The sequence below is a fragment of the Rhinichthys klamathensis genome, unplaced genomic scaffold (genome assembly GCF_029890125.1).
Source record: "Rhinichthys klamathensis goyatoka isolate OS25496 unplaced genomic scaffold, OSU_Roscu_1.1 h1tg000196l_1, whole genome shotgun sequence".
Taxonomy (NCBI): Eukaryota; Metazoa; Chordata; class Actinopteri; order Cypriniformes; family Leuciscidae; genus Rhinichthys; species Rhinichthys klamathensis.
In genome coordinates this window covers 3,807,077-3,832,813 of record NW_026606722.1, presented here as the reverse complement: position 1 = coordinate 3,832,813, position 25,737 = coordinate 3,807,077, and the positions used below count along the sequence as shown (strand labels likewise).

Below are 25,737 nucleotides of genomic sequence, written 5' to 3'. Positions count from 1 at the left end.
ATTTAAAACCACATTAAGAAAGGCAAAGTTAGATTTCTGAGATATGCTATGAAGTGAACTTATGACTTTACGCAACGAGATTACGCAATTGTGAGGTCATGTTACTAGAAAAGTTGCATTCGTGAGATTTAAAGTCAAATTACAAGAAACAAAGTCGCATTTGTGAGATTCAAGGTCACATTACAAGACACAAATTTACATTTCCGAGATATAAAATCACATTACCAGAAACAGTTGCATTTGCGAGATTTAATGTTACATCAGGCCTATGAGAAACAAAACCGAATTTACGAGATTTAAAGTCAAATTACAAGAAATAATATGACATTTGTGAGAAATTAAGTCACATTGCGAGAAGCAAAGACGAATTTGCGAGACTTAAAGTCAAATTACGAGAAACAATGTGCATCTGAGGGATTAATGTCTCATTATGAGAATCAAAGCTGCATTTGCTAGATTTATTGTCACATTATGAGAAACATATGCAAAGTAATGTTTTTAATTGTTCCATAAAAATAGTAAAGTAACTGATTAACAAGGTTCAGACAGTTTCAAAGTGAGTAATGGAGACACAGCATTTATAAAAACCAGTGGGATGAGATATATTCAAGAGTTTAGAGGGGACAAGAGCTCATCGTCCCAATTATGCATCATCTGCTTAGCATCATAATGGCTTTTGTTATATGGGCTGTGAATATGTTTTATCAACTGTCTGGATTACACTTTACAAAATAGGGCCGTGGGTAATTGAAAAGTAAATCTCATGTTTAAAATGAAAAATAAAGCAGAATGATAGTCTGTGCATAAAGAACTATCACATTTATATGCATCTGTATATAAAGTGTATTAGAAATATAGCGCAAAAAATAGCTATAGCCTCAGGCCTCTGTTTAACATAATTTTGTATTTGTCTAAGCACTCATTTCATTGTGCTTTCATGCATATCAAAAACTACTGTATATGACCTACACCCCAATCACACCAACATATGCCTGGAGGGTGAATCATCTATATAATATGACATAATTAATATAAACTTGTTCACTTTCCAGGCCTGCAATGACATTAGATCTATACCCTCCCGCTCAGATGACATTAGGAGCAAAAAAGTCTCCAAAGACTTCATTCAGAGAGGCCTGTTGCTATGAGACAAACATTTAACCAGAAAATATGCCCTAACCTTTATCAATGGCTGAAGGGATTTCCAGATTCTACATTAATAATTGATGCGCTGTGACCTGTTATTCTGAGGACAGCTGTGGGCGTCCCTCTGCCTCCAAACTCTCAGCTCAGCTGTATCAGCTCAAGTTCTATTACACATTCAATGTCTGGACAATGTCACGACTGGTGTGGTAAGGAACACGCACAAACAGAATATTACTAGAATAATTCCTTAAAATAGATCACTGGAGATACAAACTCAGGAACATAGGATAATACAAACACCACATCAACATAAATTATACAGGACAAGGAACAGACAGAATTCACGGTTTAAATACAAAGGGGAGATTTTGTCTATTATTGATATACGTCATGTATTTATATATATATATATATTTTTTTTTGAGTATGTTAATCAACACAAGTTCTTTAAAGCACTACAAAAGATTATTCAAATAATGATTTAAAATGTACTTAAAAAGTGCTTAAAAATAAATGTTATTACACAGTGCACTTTTTACTTATGTGTGTTAAAAAAGTCATGAAAAAGTACTCTCTTTAAAGTGTAAGTCGCTTTGTATTGCTACAGTGTCTGTAGTATATGTAAATGGACAATGTTTTTACTCTTTCTTTGTGTTACCTGGACCGAGAAATTCACTTCTATTTGTCAGCAAAAGGCTGCCGGGTGATGCAAAAGGTGACCTATTTTCGTGGTCATCCGGTTTGAAATGTTGACTACAAACAGGGATGTTTTTCAGATTTTCTGTCGTGGAATTCTCTCAGTATTTACATTCTTTTGCCTTTAGCCACAGCCTACAACACGCTGGATCCTTCACTGGAAACCAAAACTCACTCCCGCCAAACGTTTACTGTGGCGTGTCGTTACAAACGTTTGTTCAATCCAATGCAAGTCGAAATCATTATGACAAAAAGTTTAAGAAGTGTTTCCTACTAAAGCAAGGCAATATTTGACCCTGGTAAGTGTATAGCAGACTGTTGACAGGCAGGGCCTTGGATGGCAACATGCCCAGTGCATCATGGGTGTTGAAGTTTTCTTTTGCAAAAAGGAAGACTAATGACTAATGAGGTTGGATGTGGGAATATCCCAAATGAAATGTCCCACTTCAGACCAGTGAGTTCCAGGCAATCAGATGTCATGTTCACATGTTGACCATTGTTTTTGTGTCAATTATTGCAAAAACTGAATAAAAACAACATAAAATCGCTTTTGAAATCAGCTGACGAAAAGCAAAAACTAAGGTATTTTTACATAAACTTAATGTCAAATTTTGGTTTTTACATTTATGCTCGTCGGAAGCATTTTGGAAGCTTGCCGACATTTTGGAAGTGGGGTCAAATGACGTGTCTCGCTGAGGTTGATCGATGTACCCTGAGTTCACAGGTCGAATGTCTGACTTTGAGTGGCATTCCAGATGTCATTTCCAAGAAAAGGTGGGAAAAATTTCAAGCTGCCTGGAACAGAGCATTAGGCAGCCAAGTTTTAATGAAAGCCCATTTTGCCAGCGGTGAAGTACCTCGTACAATTAAGTGGCCCTTTATTTCATTAATATTATATTTATATTATATTATACTTTTAAGATTTGAAGTACACTACAAGTGCACATTCAGTGCAATGCAGAACACTTCTTTTTTCACAATGCAGCTCATCTAATGTTTGTTTGTTCATCATCAATGCATTGTCGTAAGGCATGCTAGGTACATCTTGAATGTTGTGGTCAAATGTGCGAAAGTTCACCGAGAGTACAGAGATTCTGTCCTCTAAACACCATTAAGCTGCCAAGAGGGTGGCATATTCGTGCTCACAGACTAGAATGACAATTACCTCTTGCATTTGCAATTCAGATTATTGCCATGCACAAAACAGAGAGAGTTTGGCGTTTCAATAATCTTCCATTAACAGATTGTATGTTCAACAAGTTCTGACTACCAGCTCCTCAAACGTGTTTGGGACTATAATCTTGAACCAGGTAGAGAGCCAATTTGGCATTCCAATTTGGCATATGCCAATATGGCATTCCAACAGGATTCATTTTTAAAATTACCCTATTTTGAACCCATATTGCTTTTATTTACCATTAGTTAGAAAGATGGCAACAAGTTAGAAGGTGGCAACATTGGTTGTCATTAATAGCAACAGTTTGTCTCCAATCTCACATCTTGCTGATTATTTGCAACATTTTACATTTGAAAAAATATTATATTTTTATTATAAACCTAGTCATAACAATAATGGATCCGGATACATTAAATATTTGACACGTTCTGACTGCTGTATTAATTATAAAACGATTTTACTGCATTTGGTTTCACATTCATGTCTTGCCTCGTGCCTGAGCAAACCATTATGAACAGAAAGGCTTATGTTTACCTTTATCAAAATATGTTTTCCGTTAAATAGATTTGACTAGCTAATTTATTTAGAAAATCCATAAGGAAAATTAACGTTTTTGGTTGACTACCATTTAAGGCTGTAGAAATAAATCATAGTCATATTTTTGGTGACGATAAATCGAACATAATTGGCTTTGAAGGAGCTTTTCTGAAATATTTCGAGCTCATACATGTGGCGCATCTACAAAAGCTTTGTCTAAAATATTTTCGAGACGTTCGCTTGGCGTCACAAAAAAATGAATACGAATAAGGCTCTCTCTCTCTCTCTCTCTCTCTCTCTCTCTCTCTCTCTCTCTCTCTCTCTCTCTCTCTCTCTCTCGTTTCTTCACCTCTGCTCTGTCTCATCCTCGTCTCGCTGTTGATCCGTCTCTAAAATGATCGCAGACGCACTTCAGATGTTCAGGATTCATGTACCTGGAAGCTGTACCTCGACGATGTTATTTGGAAGTAAATAGGTTACCTCCGTGGACAAAGACGACGCAGAAAGCGAGCTTACCTGACCTTCCTGAAGCTTTAGTTATTCTTCTGATAAGCAAATCATCATGGATCTGTCATTTATGGCCGCACAGGTAAGACATTTCACGCTTTCGTCTCGAGCCATCAGAAAGATATAGGCTACAGTAAAGTCAACTTGAAGTTTATGTGGAACTCAATAGGCTACGAACTTCAGCTTATTATATCAGCAAAACTAATTCGATTTGTATTGTATAGTATACTGTGGGGTCTAAAACATTAAAAGAGACAACATTAAAAACTCCGAGACAAGATTAAAAATGGGATTTAAAATACGTTTTTTACACGGTAGTAAACAGAACGTTTCAGGATTTCCAGGAAATGTAAAACAAAGAGAAGTTATGACTAGGCCTATGTATTTGTTAATAATAAGATACATTTTGTGATACCGAGTGTTTGAACTGCTTTGCACTAAAATGTCACATTTTCTTTTTCACATGAAGCTCAATATGCTCTTTGTAACATTATCAAATCATGCTGGGTAACATTGATTTCTGCAACTTGTGGAGTTCATGACAAGCCAAATACTCATTCCTCCTATTGACGCACTTTAAAAACTCAACTTGTATCCACGTGAGAGCTGTTACTTCAACAATATTTTACTTTAAAAAGTCAGGTGCACTTATTGTCACTGTTGCAATCAGAAACCATTAGTTTTATAGAACAATTCCACAAAAAAATCTAATTATCTAGTTGCCATTTAAACAGTGATTGCGATCTTACTGATACGCAGAAATACATAAGAAAAGACTAACAGACAGACAGACAAATGCTAGATAGATGTGTGTGTGTGTGTGTGTGTGTGTAATTAAATAAAAGCATAATCCAAAAGCATACAGTAAATGTAATTATAAAATTATCCTGGGTTAATTGCCTCCACTCACTTTGCAACAAGTAATCATTTGTTGAAATTGAATAAGTCCTAAACATGTATATTGTATATGCAATTTCAATAAATTTGATCAAAGATTATTGCATTTATTAGACCATGAGAATGTGCAGTGAACATGATTCAGAGAACAATAAAATTAAGAATTGATAGGAACAACTGCAGGTTTTGTAATGAGCTGAAACGCAATTATTGGTGAAAGGCTAATAGGAGAGAACAGCAGTGCTCAAGCTTTATGGTCATGTTCATTTCCTTGTGTTTGATTAAACTGGTAGAAAAAAAATCTAAAGGCAAAAGTATAAAGTCTTTTAAAACACTGCAGCAGAGGAAAGTTAGTTAAAAGAAAACTCCCCCATGGCAGCCATTTCACTGGAGTTTGATGTAAAAAAAGTGTTTTATAAGCCAATCCTCTGTGATCACACACAGTGCTTATTTTGGATGAAGACTTTCTCGTAGGCAAACAAGCGAGACGAGTTTTGCTTGGAGCGACATCAGAAAATTGTACTGGCAGAGTCATTTAAAAGGATGTATCCAAGCGAAGTGAACATCATTGCAACATCAGCCAGGAGTGCAACTAAACAACCCTTTCCCTCTTACTGGATGGGCTATGGAAATAACTTTAGGTGTAGTTTGTGCAGTATATGGATTTGATCAAAGGCCAGACAGAGATAGGTTGCAGGGCATCAAAGAGTGATGTCTCCATTAGTGTTGTGTCTTCTCTCAGTGTCATTTCTCTTGACAGCCTAGAGGCAGAAGCTTTAATATTAATGGTTGAGACTAACTTAGAGCCATGCTAGGGTCAAAATTAGCCTGCCAGAACAGTGCTATCATCCAGAATAGACATGGCCCTCATAAAGTCACGTCTGATAGGTAAGATTTGGTTTGACTAATTTCTGATGTCATGTCTGGTCTTTTTCAGAACTGACCATGTGACTGTACGAACTGGATTGAGGTCTTAGTTTCAAATATGTTATAATGACTCTCATTGGAGAGTCTTAGAGTTGGGCCAAATCCGAATATTGTAGCCAGTCCAAGACTGCATGATTTTTCAGTTTGGTTTCATCCCACATTTGTGCCCTTGATGCAAATTAATATTTGGCTTTATGTGTTTTGACAGGTGATAAAAGATGGCCATGGTTTCTCACAATGGCCCTGATTGCTAGCGAGATTTCCACTAATTCTCCAACTTGCCTCATTTATCTCAGACAGTGTTGGATCTCTGCCTTTAATTAAATCGCTTCATTTTGCTCAGATGGTGTAGAACGGTGGAGCTCATTTTTTTTTGGGATTAAGCTAAACTATATCAGTGATGTTACACAAGTTATAAAACTTATACATAGAGTACTGTACTAATAATGCAGGGAAAAACTGATTTCAAAACAATGTTCAAATCAGGCTTTCACAAATGGTTCACATTCATTCTTTCACCTAAGATTTTGAGGTATAAAGTAGAACATATTCGCATTTAGTGAACTGAACTCAATTACAAGTTGAGTCTCCTGTGTGCAGCACTATGTTGCTGACTACGTAGAGCATTCTAAATCTAATCAATTATGTGTTAACAATTAGGAATTTGGAAAAGCACTGTTGACTTCCATAGTAACGAACTTGAAGTATTTTCAACATCTGTCCTCTATGCTTTTCAGCACCTCTTTCCCTGCCTTCATCAAAGGCAGATATTACAGAGAAAGTGGCTTATTCGTTTAGCTCTATATTGTCTGATAACTTTTGGTTATATGAGTCTTTGGCATAGCCGTCGAGCCCTTTAGATGGGTAATTAATCTTCGGTATCACTAACATAAAATGCTGTTTAACTCATATGATGTGCCCTCAGATTACTTCTTTTTTTGTGTGTTGGTGTGTTGCTTGGTTCACACAATTTATTCATAGAACCAGCGTAGAAGATGTCATGGGCAGAATTCTTAGTCTTCGTGACTTCAAGTAAAAGTTTGGCTGGTTATCACAGTCCAGTTAGTCCCATCTGGAAATGCCATAAATACACCATCTGCCTTCAAATACATTCTTGGCCTCAACACACTCCAAGTGTTCGTTTGTGCTATTTTCTACAGTCCACATTGAATGGTTTCCCTGTCATCTGCATCCTTTGTTTCCAGCAAATGAAAAAATATCCCAATTTTGCCTGTGCACCTTTTCATCAGCCTTTGAACCTCATCACATGCATATCGGCTTCCTCTATTTCCCCACTGGCCCATGGCTGCTTTTTGATTCTTTACTATGTCTTATTTCTGTGAATGCTTTGCCGAGGTTTAGCCTTGGGTCTGTCTGTAGACTCTCTGCAGTCACTGAATCCCTAATGCATGCTACACATTTGTGGGCAGTTCTCCTTTGGGACAACTCTGTACTAGTAATATCACTCTACAGTGATAAAACATGCTTTGGCGTTTTCACCTGGCCCATGGTACCTTTTATTAAATGTAGCCATACTGCATTTGCATTATAATTTTTAAAAGCATCTTTGAAATTGACATATATTTTTTTCTGTCTTTGTGTGTTAGTGGGAATGCTCAATATATCATCAGCCTTATCGCCTATTATTTGTGTAAATAGGGTTCACTTTATTATTTTGAGTTATTTCTCTTAAAAAATGCATCTACACTTTTATTATCGGTAGACCCTCAGGTAAATTTTACTTAGAGATATACATACATATATAGTCAAAATATTAACCAACCTTTTTGTTGTTGCTGCATTTACTAGGTAGCCAAACTTAGCATAACTGTTGTTTTCACTGACCATAGGCATAGTATACATGCTGTAATTATAATTATCAAATTATTCGTGTTAGCAACATGCTAAATCATGCTAGCAATGTGTTAATTAATGCTAGCAATGTGCTACAACATGCTAGCAACATCCTAATTCCTGCTAGCAATGTATTAAAATGGACTATTTTACATTTTGCCGAATTGGTGAACGTATACTTTTTATGAGAAAAAAAGCATGACAATCCACCCTTAAACCTAACCTTCAGTGGGGCCTGGGGCATCAGCTGATTGTACCACAATTGAGATCATACAAATTTGCAAACGCATAAAATAGATGTTTTGGTCGTCTTCAAAATTTCCCTTAGTATCATTTTGAAGCAGTAGCTAAGATACAGTGATGGTATACCGTAGTATTGGTATAGCTTTGGCCAGATTCCTGCAAGGGTCCTGTTTGGTAAATCCGCACCCGCACTAGTTAACAGAACACCTGTCCTGTTATCCGACAGCAGCACTAATTTAAATCCGTACCCGACCCGACCAAATTGACAAAGACCGCAACCCGAACCAGAGCCACTTTAAATCTACTACATCATGTAGACTAAAATGATTTAGTTTATCATGTAAAACAAGTATTCAAACCACCATTATGCATTGTGAGTTTATGCAGTTAAGAAAAATAGACAAGCAACCCAACAAGGAAAAAAAGTTGAGAACGTGCATCCGTCATGTAAACAATACAAAACGTTTGCCTATCATGTGAACAATCTGCCTTTACAGGTTATTTTGAACAAATGTGTATAATTACACACAATAGGCTGTACGCTTAAATGTCTCTATACATTAAAAGAACATATAGCCAAATACGTGTCACGAGTTGGTTGTGTACATGCACGAAGATGAATGAGATTAGTTATAAATGTCTTTAATGACAAAACTCTCGAGTTCAAACAGGAAACTAACACAAACACAGCGAACAGAACATTGACGAAAACGAACAGAAAATGAGAGAGAACACAGGGTATAAATATACAGAGCAAACAAAAGGAACTAATGAGATAATTGATGAAGTGACAGGTGAAAATAATGACTAATTAGCTAGACAGCAAAACTAGGTCACAGGGAACACTGAACACAGCATACGTTACAGTACGCCCCTCCTGAAAAGGCGTCTCCTCATGCCGTAAATAGTCTAACTGAGGAGGCAGGGAGAGGGGTCTGAAGGAGGCCATGGAAAAACCAACACAGTCCAGGGCAATGTAGTCAGTCCATGGGGTGGGGAGGACGGACAGAGACTGAGCCGGTGGAGAATGAGCCTGGAGCGCAGACATAGAGGCAATGGACAGGCACGATAACGCAGGCTTCAGGGGCCACAACGAAGCCATGGTGACGACCCCCCGAGGTTAAACCAGGGTACCAGAGGTCTGAGTTGGATTCGGAGCGACTGAGGGCCGAGGTGGAGCTGGAGGGAAGGCGCACAGCAGATGGCTCGTAAGACCGTGGTGTAGACAAGGCGACGTCTAACCAAGGTAGAGCCGGAGGGTCGAGGGAGCCCGGTAGAGCCATAAGGCCGATGGTCCCAGGTGGAGCAGAGGGATGGAGAAGCCAGGGCGGAGGAGTCTGGACGACGGGCCGAGGTGGAGTGACTGGATCAGTGGCTGGAGGCTGAGCCAGGGGATCCAGATGGTGCTGTTATACGGCTGGCCCGAGATGGATCCACACCACAGAGGGATGGTGGAGAAGGAACAGAGAGGCTGACGGGAGACAGCAGTGACTGGGTAGAGTTACTGACAGATATCAGGTTCATCTACCTTGCAGCTGGGTGATGGCAGATGGCAAATTCCCCAAAGGACCCACTCCGGGCAGGCGCGCCTTTGTTTCTGCGTTAAGGCTTACATGGAAGAAGATGCACAGCGATGGGTCCAGGAAGTTTGTGAGGCACGCCAGATCTAGAAATCCACTGGTGTGGGTCTTGAGGGATTGCTGCTCCTGCTTGAGGCATAACAGCTGGACAGCCGGGAAGTCTATTTTCGGTTTGGTTCGTTCTTCTGTCACCAGTTGGTTGCGTACACGCAGTAAGATGAAGGTGATTAAGTATAAATGTATATAATGACAACACTCTGGAGATCAAACAGGAAACTAATACAAACACAACTTAACATTGATGAGAACAAACAGAGAATGAGGGAGAACCCAGGGTATAAATACATAAAGCAAACAAATGGAACTAATGGGATAATTGATGAAACAACAGGTGAAAATAATGACTTATTAACCAGACAGTGAAACTAGGTCTCAGAGAACACAGGACACAGCATACCGTAAAACTTCAAATAATAGCCGAGTCCCAAATAGACGCCTGTCTCTTTTATACGCCTGGTGTGGCTGCAGGTTTGGGTAAATACAGGCCATAGAGGGCGGGTCTGTTTTTTAGTTTCGGGTTGTATTTTATCTTCTAAAACACATTTTTCTCCCGCCAAAGCCTGTTTTGATCGGTGAGTGATCTAGAATAGAATGACTGCTGCGCTTGACGCATAACGAGCAGAGAGAGCGCCCCGGCCGCGCACGCGCACTCTCACGTCTTCAAACAACACAAGCGCTGTCTTGCTCTCTCTCCCTCCCGCATATTAATCAAAATCAATTGACACGAGAGTAAAAGTTTGGAAGACCGCAGTTTCACATGGAGCATTTGGAGATTTTTAGAGATTAGAGACTCTAGGCCTACACTCAATGAACAACATCTCAACACTAAATTATAAAGGCCAGTCTCATATAGGCGCCTGTCTCAAATACAAGCCGGTGCAGTTCCACAGTTTGGGAAAATAAAAGCCCAGGCTATTATTTGAAGTTTTACGGTATGCTACAATATGAGCCTTTACTCTCATATACTATCTGGAATATTTTAGCGGATTCATTCATTTCATTGTGATAGTCTCTCCTGAAACTGCAGTGTATACGTGGCCGTTGATCCTCTTAGCAGCATGAAAGATAAAACTTTTATTCAAATTGCGAATAGATTATATACAGAAAGCTAACAAAGAACACTCCCTTAATGACTAAATCTATCAATCACGTGGAAACGCTGTGCTCAGCGCTGCAAATCGCGTTGCAATTAGAAACGTTATTTAGAGGTTTTTAAGACTGAAGAGCGTGAACACAAATAAGCACAGGACCGTTTGAAATCAGCTGCCTATCACTAGGTACCGAATTGCGTTGAAATTGTCTTCGCTATTGGACCCCAGCCTGTTCTCACGTAAATGCGTCTCTATAGCATGCATTGTGTATTATCGTGCAATTTATACGCGAAAATGAGTTTTTACATGCATATGATACACAGTTTTCGCGTGCATTTGATACGCAGTTCATTTGCGTGTAATACACACGCACCCCACACCACTAATTCTACCCAAACGTATAATACACACGTACCCCACACCACTACTAAACCAACCCATGCGTATCCTATGCACGTAAAAACTCATTTTCGCGTATAAATTACACGATAAACACACTGCGTGCTATAGAGACGCATTTAGTGTGATCGGGTTGTGGACCCGCAGTCTGCCTGTGCCTATTGATTCCTGAACCGCACCCACACCGCAAATGACTACGTTAATATACATCAAATATTAGTGGTTCACCCGTCGCCTGCGTGCAGGACTCTGCTTTAGGTATACTTTAGCTATTTCTTGGTACTAAATTATTACCATATTCATGTACCATGATCCATCCATCTTCCTAGCCTTATTCCCGCTAATTTGCAGGGTCCGCTTCACACACACACATTTGATTTGGTAAAGGTTTTACTTCGGATGCCCTTCCTGACACATTCACATATTCACATTCACACACATATCCAATCCACCTAACCTGCATGTCTTTGGACTGTGGGGGAAACCAGAGTACGGAGGAAAACTACGCTGACACACAGAGAAAATGCAAACTCACACAGAAACTCTCAGCCGGGTTTTGAACCGGGGACCTTCTTGCTGTGAGGTGACAGTGCTACCCACTTAGCTACTGTGCCACCCCCATTCATGTACAATGATATTTACATGGTACTCCAAGGTACTTTAAAGAATACCATGTCGAAGCCATGGAAATGCCATGACACCTTTTTGGTACTACTACTGTTTTAGCATACTGTTTTAACATGTCTTCCCCTGCATTACAGAGCTGTTCACAAGCTGCTGGTGTTGAACCTAATAAAATTTCATGTCTGTGTTTAATGGAGTGAGAAAGCACTCCAATTGATTCAGTGTGTGACTGAGCTATCTGAAAGATTCAGACCGATTTGTTAATCAGTTCTTTAAATAGAGCTGACTTAAAACATTGATTCATCCATGAATCGGGCTTCGCTTGAGTTGTGATTCTAAGAAGCTGACCGAATATATTTTCATATGGTATGTTGTATATTGTTAGTGAAAACAAAACAAATAGCTTGTGTCAATGCGACCCTGCTACTTAATCTATAAAAAAAGCTTTGCTACTGAAAAGCTACATGCTTTTATAAACAAAGAATCTGCCACCTCACCACTGAGAAATGTAAATTGGCTATTTGAGGTGAAGCTACTGCACAATGCTGGAAGTGATAATCTTTTAATTAAGGTTAATTCAGGTTATTTAACTAATTTTAGTGTCTGTGACACTAAAATTGTGAGCCAAGACAAATTTGCAAACTGCTGATGAGGGAGTTCTCGTCCGTTTCAGCCAGCTGAACAAATGCCACATCACCAATCTCAAATCTCCTCCTCTGAGACCCGAGTGTCATTCCCCGCGTCTCCCTGTTATCCTGAGGACAGTGATGCCTGGATGGGTAAGTGTGGACCCATAAGGACGATGAAGGCAGCGGGAGGGGGGCCGGAAGCTGCTGTGAATGGAAATGGCACTTCAATGTAGATAATGCTGTGGAGTTCATTGCACACTGATTCATTTGCTCTAGCCAGAGGATTTCTTCTCTCAGAGGCACAAGCTAATGGTTCACATAAGGTGTTTTTACTCCCATCTGCTTCTCTTGTATTTTGTGAGCAGTTCTCCGACATGTGGTGATACTCTTATGTAAGCCGTCACATTTATGAATGCATGTGATTCAATCTCAGATGGAGAAACCTAATGTATTTAACTGTGTGCTGGATGCACAACATTTTATGTGAGGTCAAAAGGTTAAAATATTACCAACACATATTGGTAATGCTATAAGATTCACCCCCACCCCGCTTTTTTTTTTTTGGATTGGCATGGTCTCATACTCATTTGATGCAATGGACACCCAGTTTAATATTTTCATGTATAAAATGCCTTTTATACTCTAAAAAATAGAGTGCTGTTATATGTATAAACATTAAGAGACAAATAAAGTTAATAAAAGGAGGAGGATAAAAGGAGAAACATAAGGCTGTAAGTAATAATGTCAATAATGTTTACACTTAATAATTAATTAAACTAAAACTAAAATATTAAAATGTAGAAAAGAGCAAAACATTTCATGTGGCCATCTCTTAGTCTGCTCTCAATCCTTTTTGTGTATGAAATCCAATCTTCTATTCTTACTATTTACTTTCTATTCAAAGGAATAATTACTTTGGTTAATTTGGAAAATAAGTAATTCATAAAAAAATATTATGTGTGTGTATATATATATATAAACGATCTGCATTTAAATTTCCACAGATATCCCACAATGAGAATTATGAATCATACTTTGTGTTCAAACCTTAGGAAAGTAGACTTTTAATGTTTGATAATTCTGTCTTTCTAATGAATATCATTACAAAGCTTTGTATAGTGGCACCTTTATCTCTGTTTTTCTCATTGTATATCTTCATGCAGTGTGTAACAGCCACTTGTGGTAAAGGCTTTTATCTCTTCATGGCATGAGGGCTATCAGACTCTGATAAGATTTCATTTCTAGAATGCAGAAACTCATTAGTCAACATCAATGCGTGTTATCTTGGTAGAGCTGAAGTACTAGGGTTCTTTTTTTGTTCTTGGTCTCCTTTAATTTCCTAGTTTAACTGCTTAAATTGATAGAAAGTCAAGTGGTCACACTTCATTCTGCCTTCAACAACTAGATTCTTGTTTCCCTTTTTTGAGTTAATGGATTATTACAGTGGGTATGAATATTAGCCTATTACTTGGAATATATTCATATCACCTATTTCTCTTTATATCGCTGGGCTGTTCTCTTTAACTCTCATTTCTAGCCAATGTTCTCTTAAGTTTCAGAGCATTAATTTGCATAATTTAAATGCTTCCTTTTCCTTGCAGAAGTGGTTGGATATGAGATCACTCCAAAGCCTCTGCAAATTGCTTCAACTCTTTTCCATTTTTGCAGCCCTCTCTCTGGAGGATGAAGAGTAATTGTTATTCTGTGAAAGAAGAGCTTTGGTTTGAGAGCACAACCATTGGCTTGGATAGATGAGGACTGTTTTGTGTCTTACCACATAATGTAAAACAGCTTTTAGCATATGCCACTACAGTAGAGTAAGGCTAAATTACACTCATTCCTTCTGTATCATTTATAGGCTGAGACAGAAGAGAGTAGGAAAAACAGCTAGCTCTGTCTTGTAACAGAATTAAAATGTTAAATCAATACACACAATTTCCTTTCTGAACCTTACAACCTTAAGCTTACTGAACTCTCAAAAAATGAATGTAGGCCTATGGAATAATAAAACCAATCATGCTACATGCACGTCTAAATTTAGTTTAAACTTTGATTTTATTTTCTGCTAATAAACATTGCAATTTAAATAAACAAAATTGGGGTTGCAAAATTATCATTAACTAAATCTATAATGCTGCGGTGTTGCAAAAACGGAAAATAACTTTAGAATTTTTTAATTCTCATAAACTCAAAGTACACTTCAGAATATCCAAGAAACAAAACACGGATAACCGAACAACACCAATGTAATGACGAGAACAGACAAAGAGCAACTGAAACACAGGCTTTATAAATACACAGGGAGATCGTCACCGTAACTCAGAATAGGTGCAACTTTCAGTAACTAGGACACAAATACGGGAATCATACAGGCGGGAGAACTGGAACAAAGGAAACGCACAAAACACAGAAAAACAGAACATAACACTGACAATATACAGTTGTAATCAAAATGATTCAACCCCCTTTGCTGATCAGGTTTATTGGCAAAATGTACAGACTTTCAGCTGTTTTCAATGAACAAATCAAACAAAAGTAACTGAAATAGCTCAACACAACAAATGTGTCAAGTGGTTTCCCCAACTTCAGCTGAAGATGCAACTTTTAATGACTTTTGCAGTCTCAAAATTATTCAACCCCTTCATGGCAAGCATCTTTAGTACTTAGTAGAACGCCCTTTTGCTGTTATGACCTGCTACAAACGAGATGTATAACCAGACACCAGCTTCTGGCAGTGTTTCTAAGGAATCTTAACCCATTCCTCATGAGCAATGGCCTCCAGTTCAGTCATATTCTTGGGTTTGCGTTCAGCAACCGCCTTCTTTAAATCCCACCAGATATTTTCTATGGGGTTTAAGTCAGATGACTGTGATGGCCACTGTAGAATCTTCCAGGACATCTTCTGCAACCAAGCCTTGGAGGAATTCAAGGTATGCTTGGGAGCATTGTCCTGTTGGAAGGTCCAAGGTTTCCAGTGCCAGAGGATGCAAAGCAGCCCCAGAGCATCACAGAGCATCACCATGCTTAACTGTAGACAGTGTTATTTATGCTTCATTCTTCTTCCTCCAGACATACCACTGATCCATAGGGCCGTAAAGTTCCAGTTTTGTTTCATCGCACAGAACATAATCCCAAAACTTCTGTGGCTTATTTATATGATTTTGAGCTATTTTCTTGTGCTTTTGGGTCAGTAGTGGTGTAGTCTTGGAGTTATGGCATGCGTTTACCACGTGCCTTACTGGGCAAGCTGAAACCTCAGTGCCTGTGACCACCCAGTATTGCTGCAGGTCTTTTGCTGTCACTCGAGGTCTTTTCTTATCATTATACAATATAATAAATAAAAAAACAAGAACATTCCTGTAACAGAGTTGTGTGGACAATTTTAAATATAATGTTATAACTGAAATGACTTTGAATTATCAAGTCATAATATAAAATTAAAAAGAATATGTTAAAAATTGGACAGAAGATGTCTGAGGTGTGACAGTCCAAAATTATAATTTTAAGGGTTGGTTACAGACATTTAATGGGTTGAAAACTAGCTACTCATGCCAGATTCTGTTTTTGTGCCTCAAATGTTTTAATAAAACTAAGTGCCATCTGTCACTGAAAATCACCTAAACACAAAAGAGTTTCACAATCAGTAGCAGAACTTTCGGTCAGGAATTCTTTATACAATTTATATAGTTTAACAGACAGCAAATGCAAATGTCATGCCCTTGGTGGAAGATATCCATGGATGTATCCTATCATAAGCTTAAGGGAAACGTCCTTTCCGGCCACATCCAGGGAGACGCTTCATCATTCTGAATTTTCATTCAAAGTTTGAATCCGTATTTGCAAGAATAAACCACTTTGGCAATCAGTCATTGGTAGTGATGGGTTGTCGCTCTTAATCAAATCTCACACTGCCAGAAGTTGAAGAGGTGCAATTTAGAATGTAACTTGATTGTGACTGGCAGGCAAAAGCACAGCAGAAGATATATCACCATATTGAGTGAATCCAAAACTATGAAAAAAGCTGCCATTGTCCTCTGGCTCTGCAGATTTATATTGTCAAATCTTTTCCTGGACCCTAGTCTCCTGCTTTAGCCGAGGATACGTTATTCTCTCGCTTTCTTTAATTTGTGGGTGCCTTGAAGGCCAATGTGCCAGTGGACTGCACCTCAACCATAATAAACCAGAAGTTCATAAAGAAGTTGCTGAAGGAGGTTTTCTAAGACTGGGAACAAGAACAAAGAGTTGCGGTTGTGAACAGAAAAGAGGATTTTGTCTAAAAAGTGTGACATTTAAATGGAACGAGGGGAAAAAAATTGCTTTGAGCCCTGCTGTACGGGAGCGCATTGTCTTTGGCACAGTGATAACACCTGTCTGAAAGAATGAGGCTTCATCATACTGACAACAATCCATTGACATTATAATAATATTGTAATAAATTAAGGGAGAGTGGGGTAAGCTGTGCCAAATTCGACTACTTATGTCCTTCAGGCACTGAACAATGATGAATGATTATAAGATAAGAAAGCATGCAAACACATATATCCATAGACAAGTTATTTCTCCATGAAAATTTGGTCCTAAATTTGAAGATTTATGTATTTGAATTGCCTAAAAAACTAAACTTAATATGAAGCATATTTGTAATACATACATGAAACAGGTAACATCTGTTGTAGTTCTTATAAACTGAAAGTGTTTTAAATACACAATAACAGTTTATGTATCATCAATAAATCCAATTTGTTTCATGCATTTTAAGTGAGTGTTGCTTGTTCCACAGCTAGCCATATTTTAACCCTGCTCATACTTTTAACTGAATAAATGTAATTGTTTTTTTTTTTTACAATAAACTGATTATTTGGATAATAACATATTGTAATAGTATTTGTAATTTTTAGAAGTTTGCTTGCATTACGAGGCAAAATTTATTAGCATTTAGTTATACAACTTACCCCGAACCATCTGAATTTATACATTGGTTTTATACATTCACCAACATGCATGATATATTTTTTTAGACTTGAAATTAATTTGATCTGTATGATGGAGATATGTGTTTATAGGTAGATAATTATAAATAAATAAATAAATAAAAAACCTTAGCACTTCTGTCTGTGACATCTTTCAATTTCTAAATATGAAATTGAATTATTTCAATTAAAAAAGTGTTAGGTGATTAGAATGTTTTGGTTGGAGAATGTTAGAGTAGTGAAAAAAAAAAGTAGTGAAAGTTGAGATTCAGAATATCAGGGCAGGACAGTAATGGTTTGTTGTTGGTGCATGTGAGTTTGTGAGAAAGTAGACTTAATAAAGAAGCCATGGACATCTATAAACATGCGGTTTAAGTTTGTATGCATTTGTTTGGGTTCGTTATCTTATTTCTTATTAGGTGCTCCTGTCCAGAGTGCCTATTCACTATTGTGAGCCTGTGGGCTCTTAGCAGTTGTCCATTGAATCCTTCATTTTTTTGTAGCTCAGAGCAGAGGCTACAGGAAGCATGGGACTCATTAAGACTTAATGCAGCTCTCTGAATGGTATTGAGCTCCAGGCAACTCATTTCAACCACTGCCTCTGCAGTGAAAAGATACTGAGTTCATGTGACAGTTGCATTGTATGAAAGCCTTCATATCAAATGTTCATGTAGCATTACTTTCCCTGCATTTTTCAGATTTTTTTAATATATAAAATCCATCAGTGACTGTTATTAAAAGCTAAACCTCCTAATGCATTAAAACAACTGTATACAACCTTTTGTGTCCGGATTCCCGGATTCGCTTGGACCCAGTGGGATGTAAGCGTATAAAACAGTCATAACTTAATATTTTTAAACAAATCCATATTGTATCTAATCAGTAACGTCTCAACTTCTCAGTGAATGCTCAACAGTTTTACAAGTTTTAATGTTATCATGTTTTTACCATGCTCTTACTTCATTTACCCCCATTTTTATTAATTTAAATTCTTTGAGAGATTCTTTGAAATTAAACTTTTTTCAAGAACTACAGCAGAAACCAGTGTAATGCACGGAAATATATATACATATTTATCAATATGAGACAAATTAGTTGAATATATCATTAGATTAAATTTATAAGAACATATAATATGAGAATTACCAGTATGATCTCCATTGGCTTCAAAAGATTTAATTAAATTAATTTGACACTTATAACTCATGACTAAATTTATGAAACCTACATATTCTTTTTCGAACAAAACATCATCAATATGAAATTAAATGTTTTCAAACAAAATATATTCATTTTACTTGCATAAATTAATTGCAAATTACTTTGATATAAAAAACAATGATGATGATGATAAACGTCTCTGGTTACGACTGTAGACCTTGTTCCCTTAGAAGGGATTGACTTGCTGTGTCATATGATGACACTTTGGGGAACGCTTTCAGCGTGACTGCATCTGAAGCACGTGTGCAGCTAGTCCAGTCCTGATTGGTAGTGATGGCAATTTCAAAACACTACTTCATGAAGCTTCGAAACCTTTACGAATATTTTGTTCCGAATCAATGGTTCGGAGCCTGAATCAAACTGCCAGTCACGTGATTTCAGAAAACGAGGCTTCATTACATCATAACTGTTTCGAAATGCTTCGAAATTTGATCTCTGTCAACCCATGAATCATGAGAAGTCACTGAGAACCAATGAACAAGAGTCGGTGGGTTGTACCTGATCTCTGATCAATTTTATACATTTGTAGACGTTTTAATTAGACATTAGTATAATTAAAATGAGTAATGGTAGTTCAACGTATCTTATTGCCCTTTAGCTAGGCCATTCATAGAACAACAAAACAAACCCTGACACTTGATAAAATAACATATAGAAACTTGATAATCTTATTAGATTATTAGATAATTCCATTTGAAAGATTTTACTTTAAAAAAAAAAAATGCAATAGATTTGTAAAAGGTGATTTCATGCATGTTTGGCCTGGGTTTTTGTTGCATTTACACTGTTCTGACCACTAGGGGTCACCGTGAGATATGACGGCGTAACGTGGAAGCTACAAAGGGAAGCCGGCAACACAGTAACGTCAGTTTTTGATAGGCTGAAGCAAGCCTGTCCCAGGCATGGAGGAAGTATGGTGAAGAGACGCAGTGTTTTGTTGCCTTTTCAGGAAACAAGGGTTACAGTTGTAACCCGAGACGTTCCCTGTTAAGGGAACTCACACTGTGTCGTATAACGACACTTTGAGGAACGAAATACCCACTACACCATACTGACAAATGCCTGTCCTGGTATGAAACTGTTCAGGCACAGCTCAGGACAAGAGCACTTGAGACCCCGACCTGGACAGCAGGTCCAGTCTATAAACCTTACAACAAAGGTCTTGTTGACATACTTAATGCCATACTTCGTGTGGAATAGGCTTACTGGCAGAGGCGAGGGCAAACAAAATTGCCTCCAAAATCCACCTGCTGATTGTTAGTTTGGTAGCCGGGCAGCCCTCTTGAGGGGCCCGAAGCATACCAACAACTGGTCAGTCTCGCCGAGCAGTCGTACAAATTAGATGTAGCTTCTCTTGGTCTGCCGACACAGGAGTAGAATGAAGGCCTGTATGACTAAAAGCTAAATGTCTGAATAGTGCCAGGGACAACTCTTCTAAAGTCACGGATAGATCCTCCTGTCGGGACTCTAACCTGAGCTGCAGGCCTCATCCTCATAATGCCACAAAGGAATCCAATTACCAGGTTATAAACCTCTAGAGGTCCACCACTTAGTGGTGCGTGGAATGTGACAGGTCGTCACGCAGACTTTAGGTTTGGACAGGGGAAGACCGGCAGAGTGACAGTCTTAAAGGAACTCCAGCACTGAAGCCACTGGGCAGTTAACTGGGTCCAGCTAACAGCAAGAGTGAACTTACATTTATGGGATAAAGATTCCACGTCGGGGGAGCTCTAGAGTTGAGGCTGGTCTCCACAACCTCAGTTAAGAGACCTGTATTCCCTCAAGGGTCAGCCCCCCTCTCTCTGGAACTCCTGGGAGCAGAGCAATCAGCAAAACTCATACAGACATTTCACAACTTTAAAAATAAACACAAAAACAAATGTGTTAATACCTTTATGCTTCCGTAGCTCCTCTGTGAGTTATACAAATTCTCACAGCCCTCTGCCCCGCCCTGCTTGCCACATACCTCTATCGCCCCTCGCAGGCTGGGGGGTACCCACGAGACTGCGCTCTATTCCCCCACAAGGGGGCCAGTCATGGCAGCCGCAGCACCTGGGGGTAAGGACAGACAAGGCGAGAGAAAAGGAGACAGATGCATGAGGAGAGACAGAGACGAGAGAGGGGAGAGAGAAAAAGAACCTTCTACAATACGGTCCTCCACCAGCTGGGTGAACTCCTCCGCGATGCCTGGCGGTTGCGCTGGATAGCCCTCGGTGGACAGCACACTGACTCCTCCGCTGCCTGGTGGACGGTGAAGGCTCCTCCGGCTTCGGGCAGCTGGCAGCGAGTCCCCCCTTCCCTGCTCCTCCCCATCACGGCAGACAGCAGCAGGCTCCGACGAACGGCGGCCACCCGGCAACTCACTCCAGCCCACCGCTTCGAGCACCCATTTTGGCAGACTCTGCTCAGCCATGCTCGATGGCACCACAGATTCCCCACAGCGGCGACTGCTCTATGAAAGGGCGTTCCTCCTACCTTCGGGGTTTCAGCACCAATGTAACCAGGTTAGTTAGCTCTGGGAAGAAGGAGGCGGGAACCAGCAAATATATCACATCTTAAAGGTGCTATATGTATTTTTAGCAGCCTCTATCGGTAATGTTTCAGATTGCAACCAATTTTTACAAGAGCGCTCGTGGCGTGCTCTTGCGCGTGCTCGAACACAAGAGTGAACACTCATGGTACCGGCCACACTGAGACTTTCAACACACCGGAGAAAGCATCATACAACATACTGGAAGCTCATGTAAACTCCCACTGCAACGTTACAATAATAGGCTACTTTTATCAGCTTGACGTTGAACTAATGCTCCATGCTCGTACCATGATAACGTTACATTGACTGCATTTAGCCGACATGTGTGTTATCTAGCATAAGGCATTTCACTAACTATTCGTGTATCTTTCACAATCAGCAATGTCAACATAGATGAATGTATAATATGATAACGAAAACGGTTAGTGAACTAGACTGAACAATTTCAGTGTAACAGTAAGATCGTAGGAACTAACATTACTGTACTGAAAGTGTCTGGAAATGTGTATTATAAACAATATGATAGTAGTGGGATGAGTGACGTTAGACAGTAGATCTAGTACATAAAATAAAAGTTACATCCTAAAGCACCTACTTTTTGTTATCCTGGAACAAAATACTATCTTTTGTATTCTTTTCATATCTCATGTATGTTGTAGTTTACCTTGCTATTTCATTACAGTTTACCATTATTTATTTCAGCATATCTGAAAACTTGTAATTTATCACAATAAAAATAGCGGAGGTCTCTCCATAATTCAAACGCTCTGCCGATGTTGATCCGTGTTTTCGTCCTAAGTCGATTCGATTCACGTTTGGCCTGACGATGTGACGATCGGCAGCTGTAGTGCCCTCGAGAGCCACTGGAGGGCACTCTCTCATTGTGTTATCTTTTCCCCATGGACTCATTATGTTATATTATGTTCAGCTGTGTTTCATTATTGGTTATTGAGTTCCTGATTTAAACCTGTGTTTCTCCTATGTCCTTTGCGAAGTCTTGTTACACTGTAAGTGTGCATTTCTGAGCGTTATTCCCTGTTCTGTTTCTCCGTGTTTCCCTGGACTCTCGACCTTTGCCTGTATCCTGGACTGTTTGCGAACCTGTGCTGCCTGCCTCGACCTACGCCTGTTTACAGCACGAGTTATTGGATTGCCCTTGTTTATTTGTGTGCCTGGTTTATTTCTGTTTATGTTCAAGTTATAATACATTTCTGCACATGGATCCGACCGCCTCTGTCCGTACGTTAAAGAAGACTTCGCCAAACGTGGATCCAGCAGACTTTCAGCATCTATCCACCGTGGTCAAGACCCGAGCTTCCATGCTAGCCTCTCATCGTTCTCAGCTGGCGAGACTAACTTCTCTCCTCGAGGAACTAGCAAGCTCCGTGCAATCCTGGTCTCCGCAGAGCTCAAGCACAGCGGCTAATCAAGCCCAAACTGCCGCTGCACCTGTTCTACCGCAACCCAGTGTGAGTACCGCATCCAGTTATCCCAGTACGCCACCTCCTGAAAAGTTTGATGGCTCACCTGTAGCGTGTGAGGGGTTTCTTCAGCAGTGCGGCTTGTACATGAGTCACCAGCCCCAGTTTTACGCCTCGGATAACGACCGCGTTTCCTTCATCTGCTCAATGTTATCTGGAAAGGCTCTGGAGTGGGCAGGCGCGTTCTGGGAATCAGGTCGGATATCGTTTCCTTCTTACGACGTGTTTATCGCCCTATTCAGAAAGGCTTTTGAACTCCCCGCAGAAGAGGAGGATCCCGAGGAACTGCTCTTGTCTCTGCGCCGGGGAGGTTCGTATGCGGCGGATTTCTCTCACTCATTCCGCACGCCGCTAAAGCCTCAGCTCGCCAAGCTGTTTGATCCTCCCTTGAGGACCGTCAGAGGAGCTTTTAAGCATATCGTTCCTGGCAAACCCACTCATCGTGTCGGACCCCTCGAGCCCGTATTCTGTACTGGCCCTGTTGAACGTGCTATTCCAGAGACAGCGGAGGTTTCGCCGGTCGAACCGGAGTTGGAGCGCGTGCCAGCCGACTCGAAGGAATTAGATCCCGAGTCAAGTGAACCGAATCCCGAGTGAAGTGAACCGAATCCCGAGTAAAGTGAACCGAATCCCGAGTCAAGTGGATCTAGCCCCGAGTCAAGTGAATCCAGTGAAGGAAGTGATTCAAGTTCGGCTGAATCTATGGAGTCAGGTCCAGTTAACGAGTCTGTTCCCCTGGATCCAGAGTTACCAGTTCCAACAGCGCGTCGTCGCAGGAGGAGGAGGAGGAGGAGGACTCCCTCGGCTCATCAGGCTCCGGTGAGCGTACCCAGACTCCTCGCCCTGTCGGCCCCGCCTCTGCGCCTCGCCCTGTCGGCCCCGCCTCTGCGCCTCGCCCTGCCTGGGCCCTTCAAGCTCCGGGTGGCCTTTCCTGAACCCGTATACCGCCCGGAGGTTCCTCCGGTGGATTTCCCCAAGTATTTTTTTTTGGGGGGGGGGCAGTAGGTACTCTGTGAGGGCCATGGAGGCGACGCTGACATGGACCTCGTCTGAGTCTGCTCCGCCCTCGTCTCCGTCCGAGTCTGCTCCGTCCTGGTACCCTTAAGTGTGTTCCACCCTGGTTGCCTTTGACGCGTGCTCCCCCATGGTCTCTTGCCCTGCTCTGGTCTCCAGGCCCCAGGTCTCTCCATGGGCCTGACCTCCTGCCTCTCCACGGGCCTGGCCCTCCATCCCAGCCCTCCATCCCAGCCCCCGTTGACCTCCCCACGGAGCTCTTAGGAGCGTCTGGAAGCCGCTCATTAGAGGGGGGGTTATGTGACGATCGGCAGCTGTAGTGCCCTCGAGAGCCACTGGAGAGCACCCTCTCATTTTGTTATGTTTTCCCCATGGACTCATTATGTTTTATTATGTTCAGCTGTGTTTCATTATTGGTTATTGAGTTCCTGATTTAATCCTGTGTTTCTCCTCTGTCCTTTGCGCAGTCTTATTACACTGTAAGCGTGCATTTCTGAGCGTTATTCCCTGTTCTGTTTCTCCGTGTTTCCCTGGACTCTCGACCTTTGCCTGTATCCTGGACTGTTTGCGAACCTGTGCTGCCTGCCTCGACCTATGCCTGTTTACACCACGAGTTATTGGATTGCCCTTGTTTATTTGTATGCCTGGTTTATTTCTGTTTATGTTCAAGTTATAATACATTTCTGCACATGGATCCGACCGCCTCTGTCCGTACGTTACAGAAGAGCTTCAGCAGATACATTTTTGTTTTGTTTTTTATATTTATGTGGCGTTTGTGTTGGAGTCTGTGTTGTGCTGGAGGCAGGTCGTTTTTGGGTGTTATCAGACTCCATGTCGTCAGCTGCAGTGCCGTCACATAGACTGTATATAAAAAGGAGAGAGGCTCGGGAGCGCGCATGCACGTCACATCCGATGGATTTCGCAGAAAATCCGACCCAGAGACTTCACATAGAAATAGGAATACTGGCCTTCAGAGGTAATAGCAAAACCAGACAAGTGGATCATTGTAATGTGTGATTACAACCCCTTCACTCACAGGCAATAAAAAAAGGATTCATTTTAGAAGAAAAGTTACATAGAGCACCTTTAAATAATAAAATAAACACAAAACTAAAGTGAAAGCGGCAGCCCCTCAAGGACGACTGCCTCACACACCTGGTCCTCTCTCATCATTCACTGTCTTCGCGCCTCCTTTTATACTTGCGTAGCACCACGGGGAGTGTGCTATTCTCACGGCCCTCAGCCCCGCCCTGCTTGCCACACAGACAAAGCCTCATCTAAGTCTGTACCATGGAATCCGGCCCCACGGGGCAGGAGGCTTAAGGGAGAACCAGAGCAGACAGTGGGTCATCTCTTGTGATGCCAGATCGCATGTGTAACCTCCCGAAGTTTTAACGCGGGCAGGAAGACACCCTCTATCAGCTATAATACTAATTTGTTACATTTATATAGCGCTTTTTCTGGGACCTCAAAGCGCTTCACATATGGAAGGGGGGAATCTCCTCAACCACCACCAATGTGCAGCATCCAGCGGGATGATGCGACGGCGGCAATATTGCGCCAGAACGCCCACCACACACCAGCTTATTGGTGGAGAGGAGACAGAGTGATGAAGCCAATTAGTATATAGGGATCATTAGGAGGCCATGATGGACAGAGGCCATGGGGCAAATTTGGCCAGGATGCCGGGGTTACACCCCTACTCTTTTTCGAAGGACATCCTGGGATTTTTAATGACCACAGAGAGTCAAGACCTCGGTTTAACGTCTCATCCGAAGGACGGAGCTGTGCTTATACTAACATTTCAAGTTCCTACGGGACAAACAACACCAAATAGGACAGACAGTTCAACACAGAGCACTTGCTAAAAAGCAAAAACTGACATTGCTGTGTTGCCGGCCTCCCTTTGTAGTTTCCGCCTTATGCCATCACACCTCACAAGGTGACACAGCACCAACCAGGATTGGACTAGTTGCACACACGCTTCAGACGCAGTCACACTGAAGGCGTTCCCCAAAGTGTTGTCATACGAAGCAATGTGAGTTCCCTCAAAGGGAACAGCTTGAATCTCCTTTTCATGCTGCAATGCTTCATCAATTGGTGGCAGAAATTGAAATGTGGACTTTTTCTTTTCCAAATCCTCTCTCCTTT

General features: G+C 40.7%; 1 protein-coding gene across 1 annotated transcript in view; it reads left to right on the top strand.

Moving 5' to 3' along the window:
* Positions 1 to 3,897: 3,897 nt before the first annotated feature.
* The window catches only part of LOC130096077 (uncharacterized protein C14orf132-like), a 29,452-nt gene continuing 7,612 nt past the window's right edge, over positions 3,898 to 25,737 (top strand). The window contains exon 1 of the mRNA XM_056262719.1: positions 3,898 to 4,145. Within this exon, the coding sequence (XP_056118694.1) occupies positions 4,119 to 4,145 (27 nt within the window). The 5' untranslated portion in view covers positions 3,898 to 4,118. The remainder of the gene's footprint in view (positions 4,146 to 25,737) is intronic.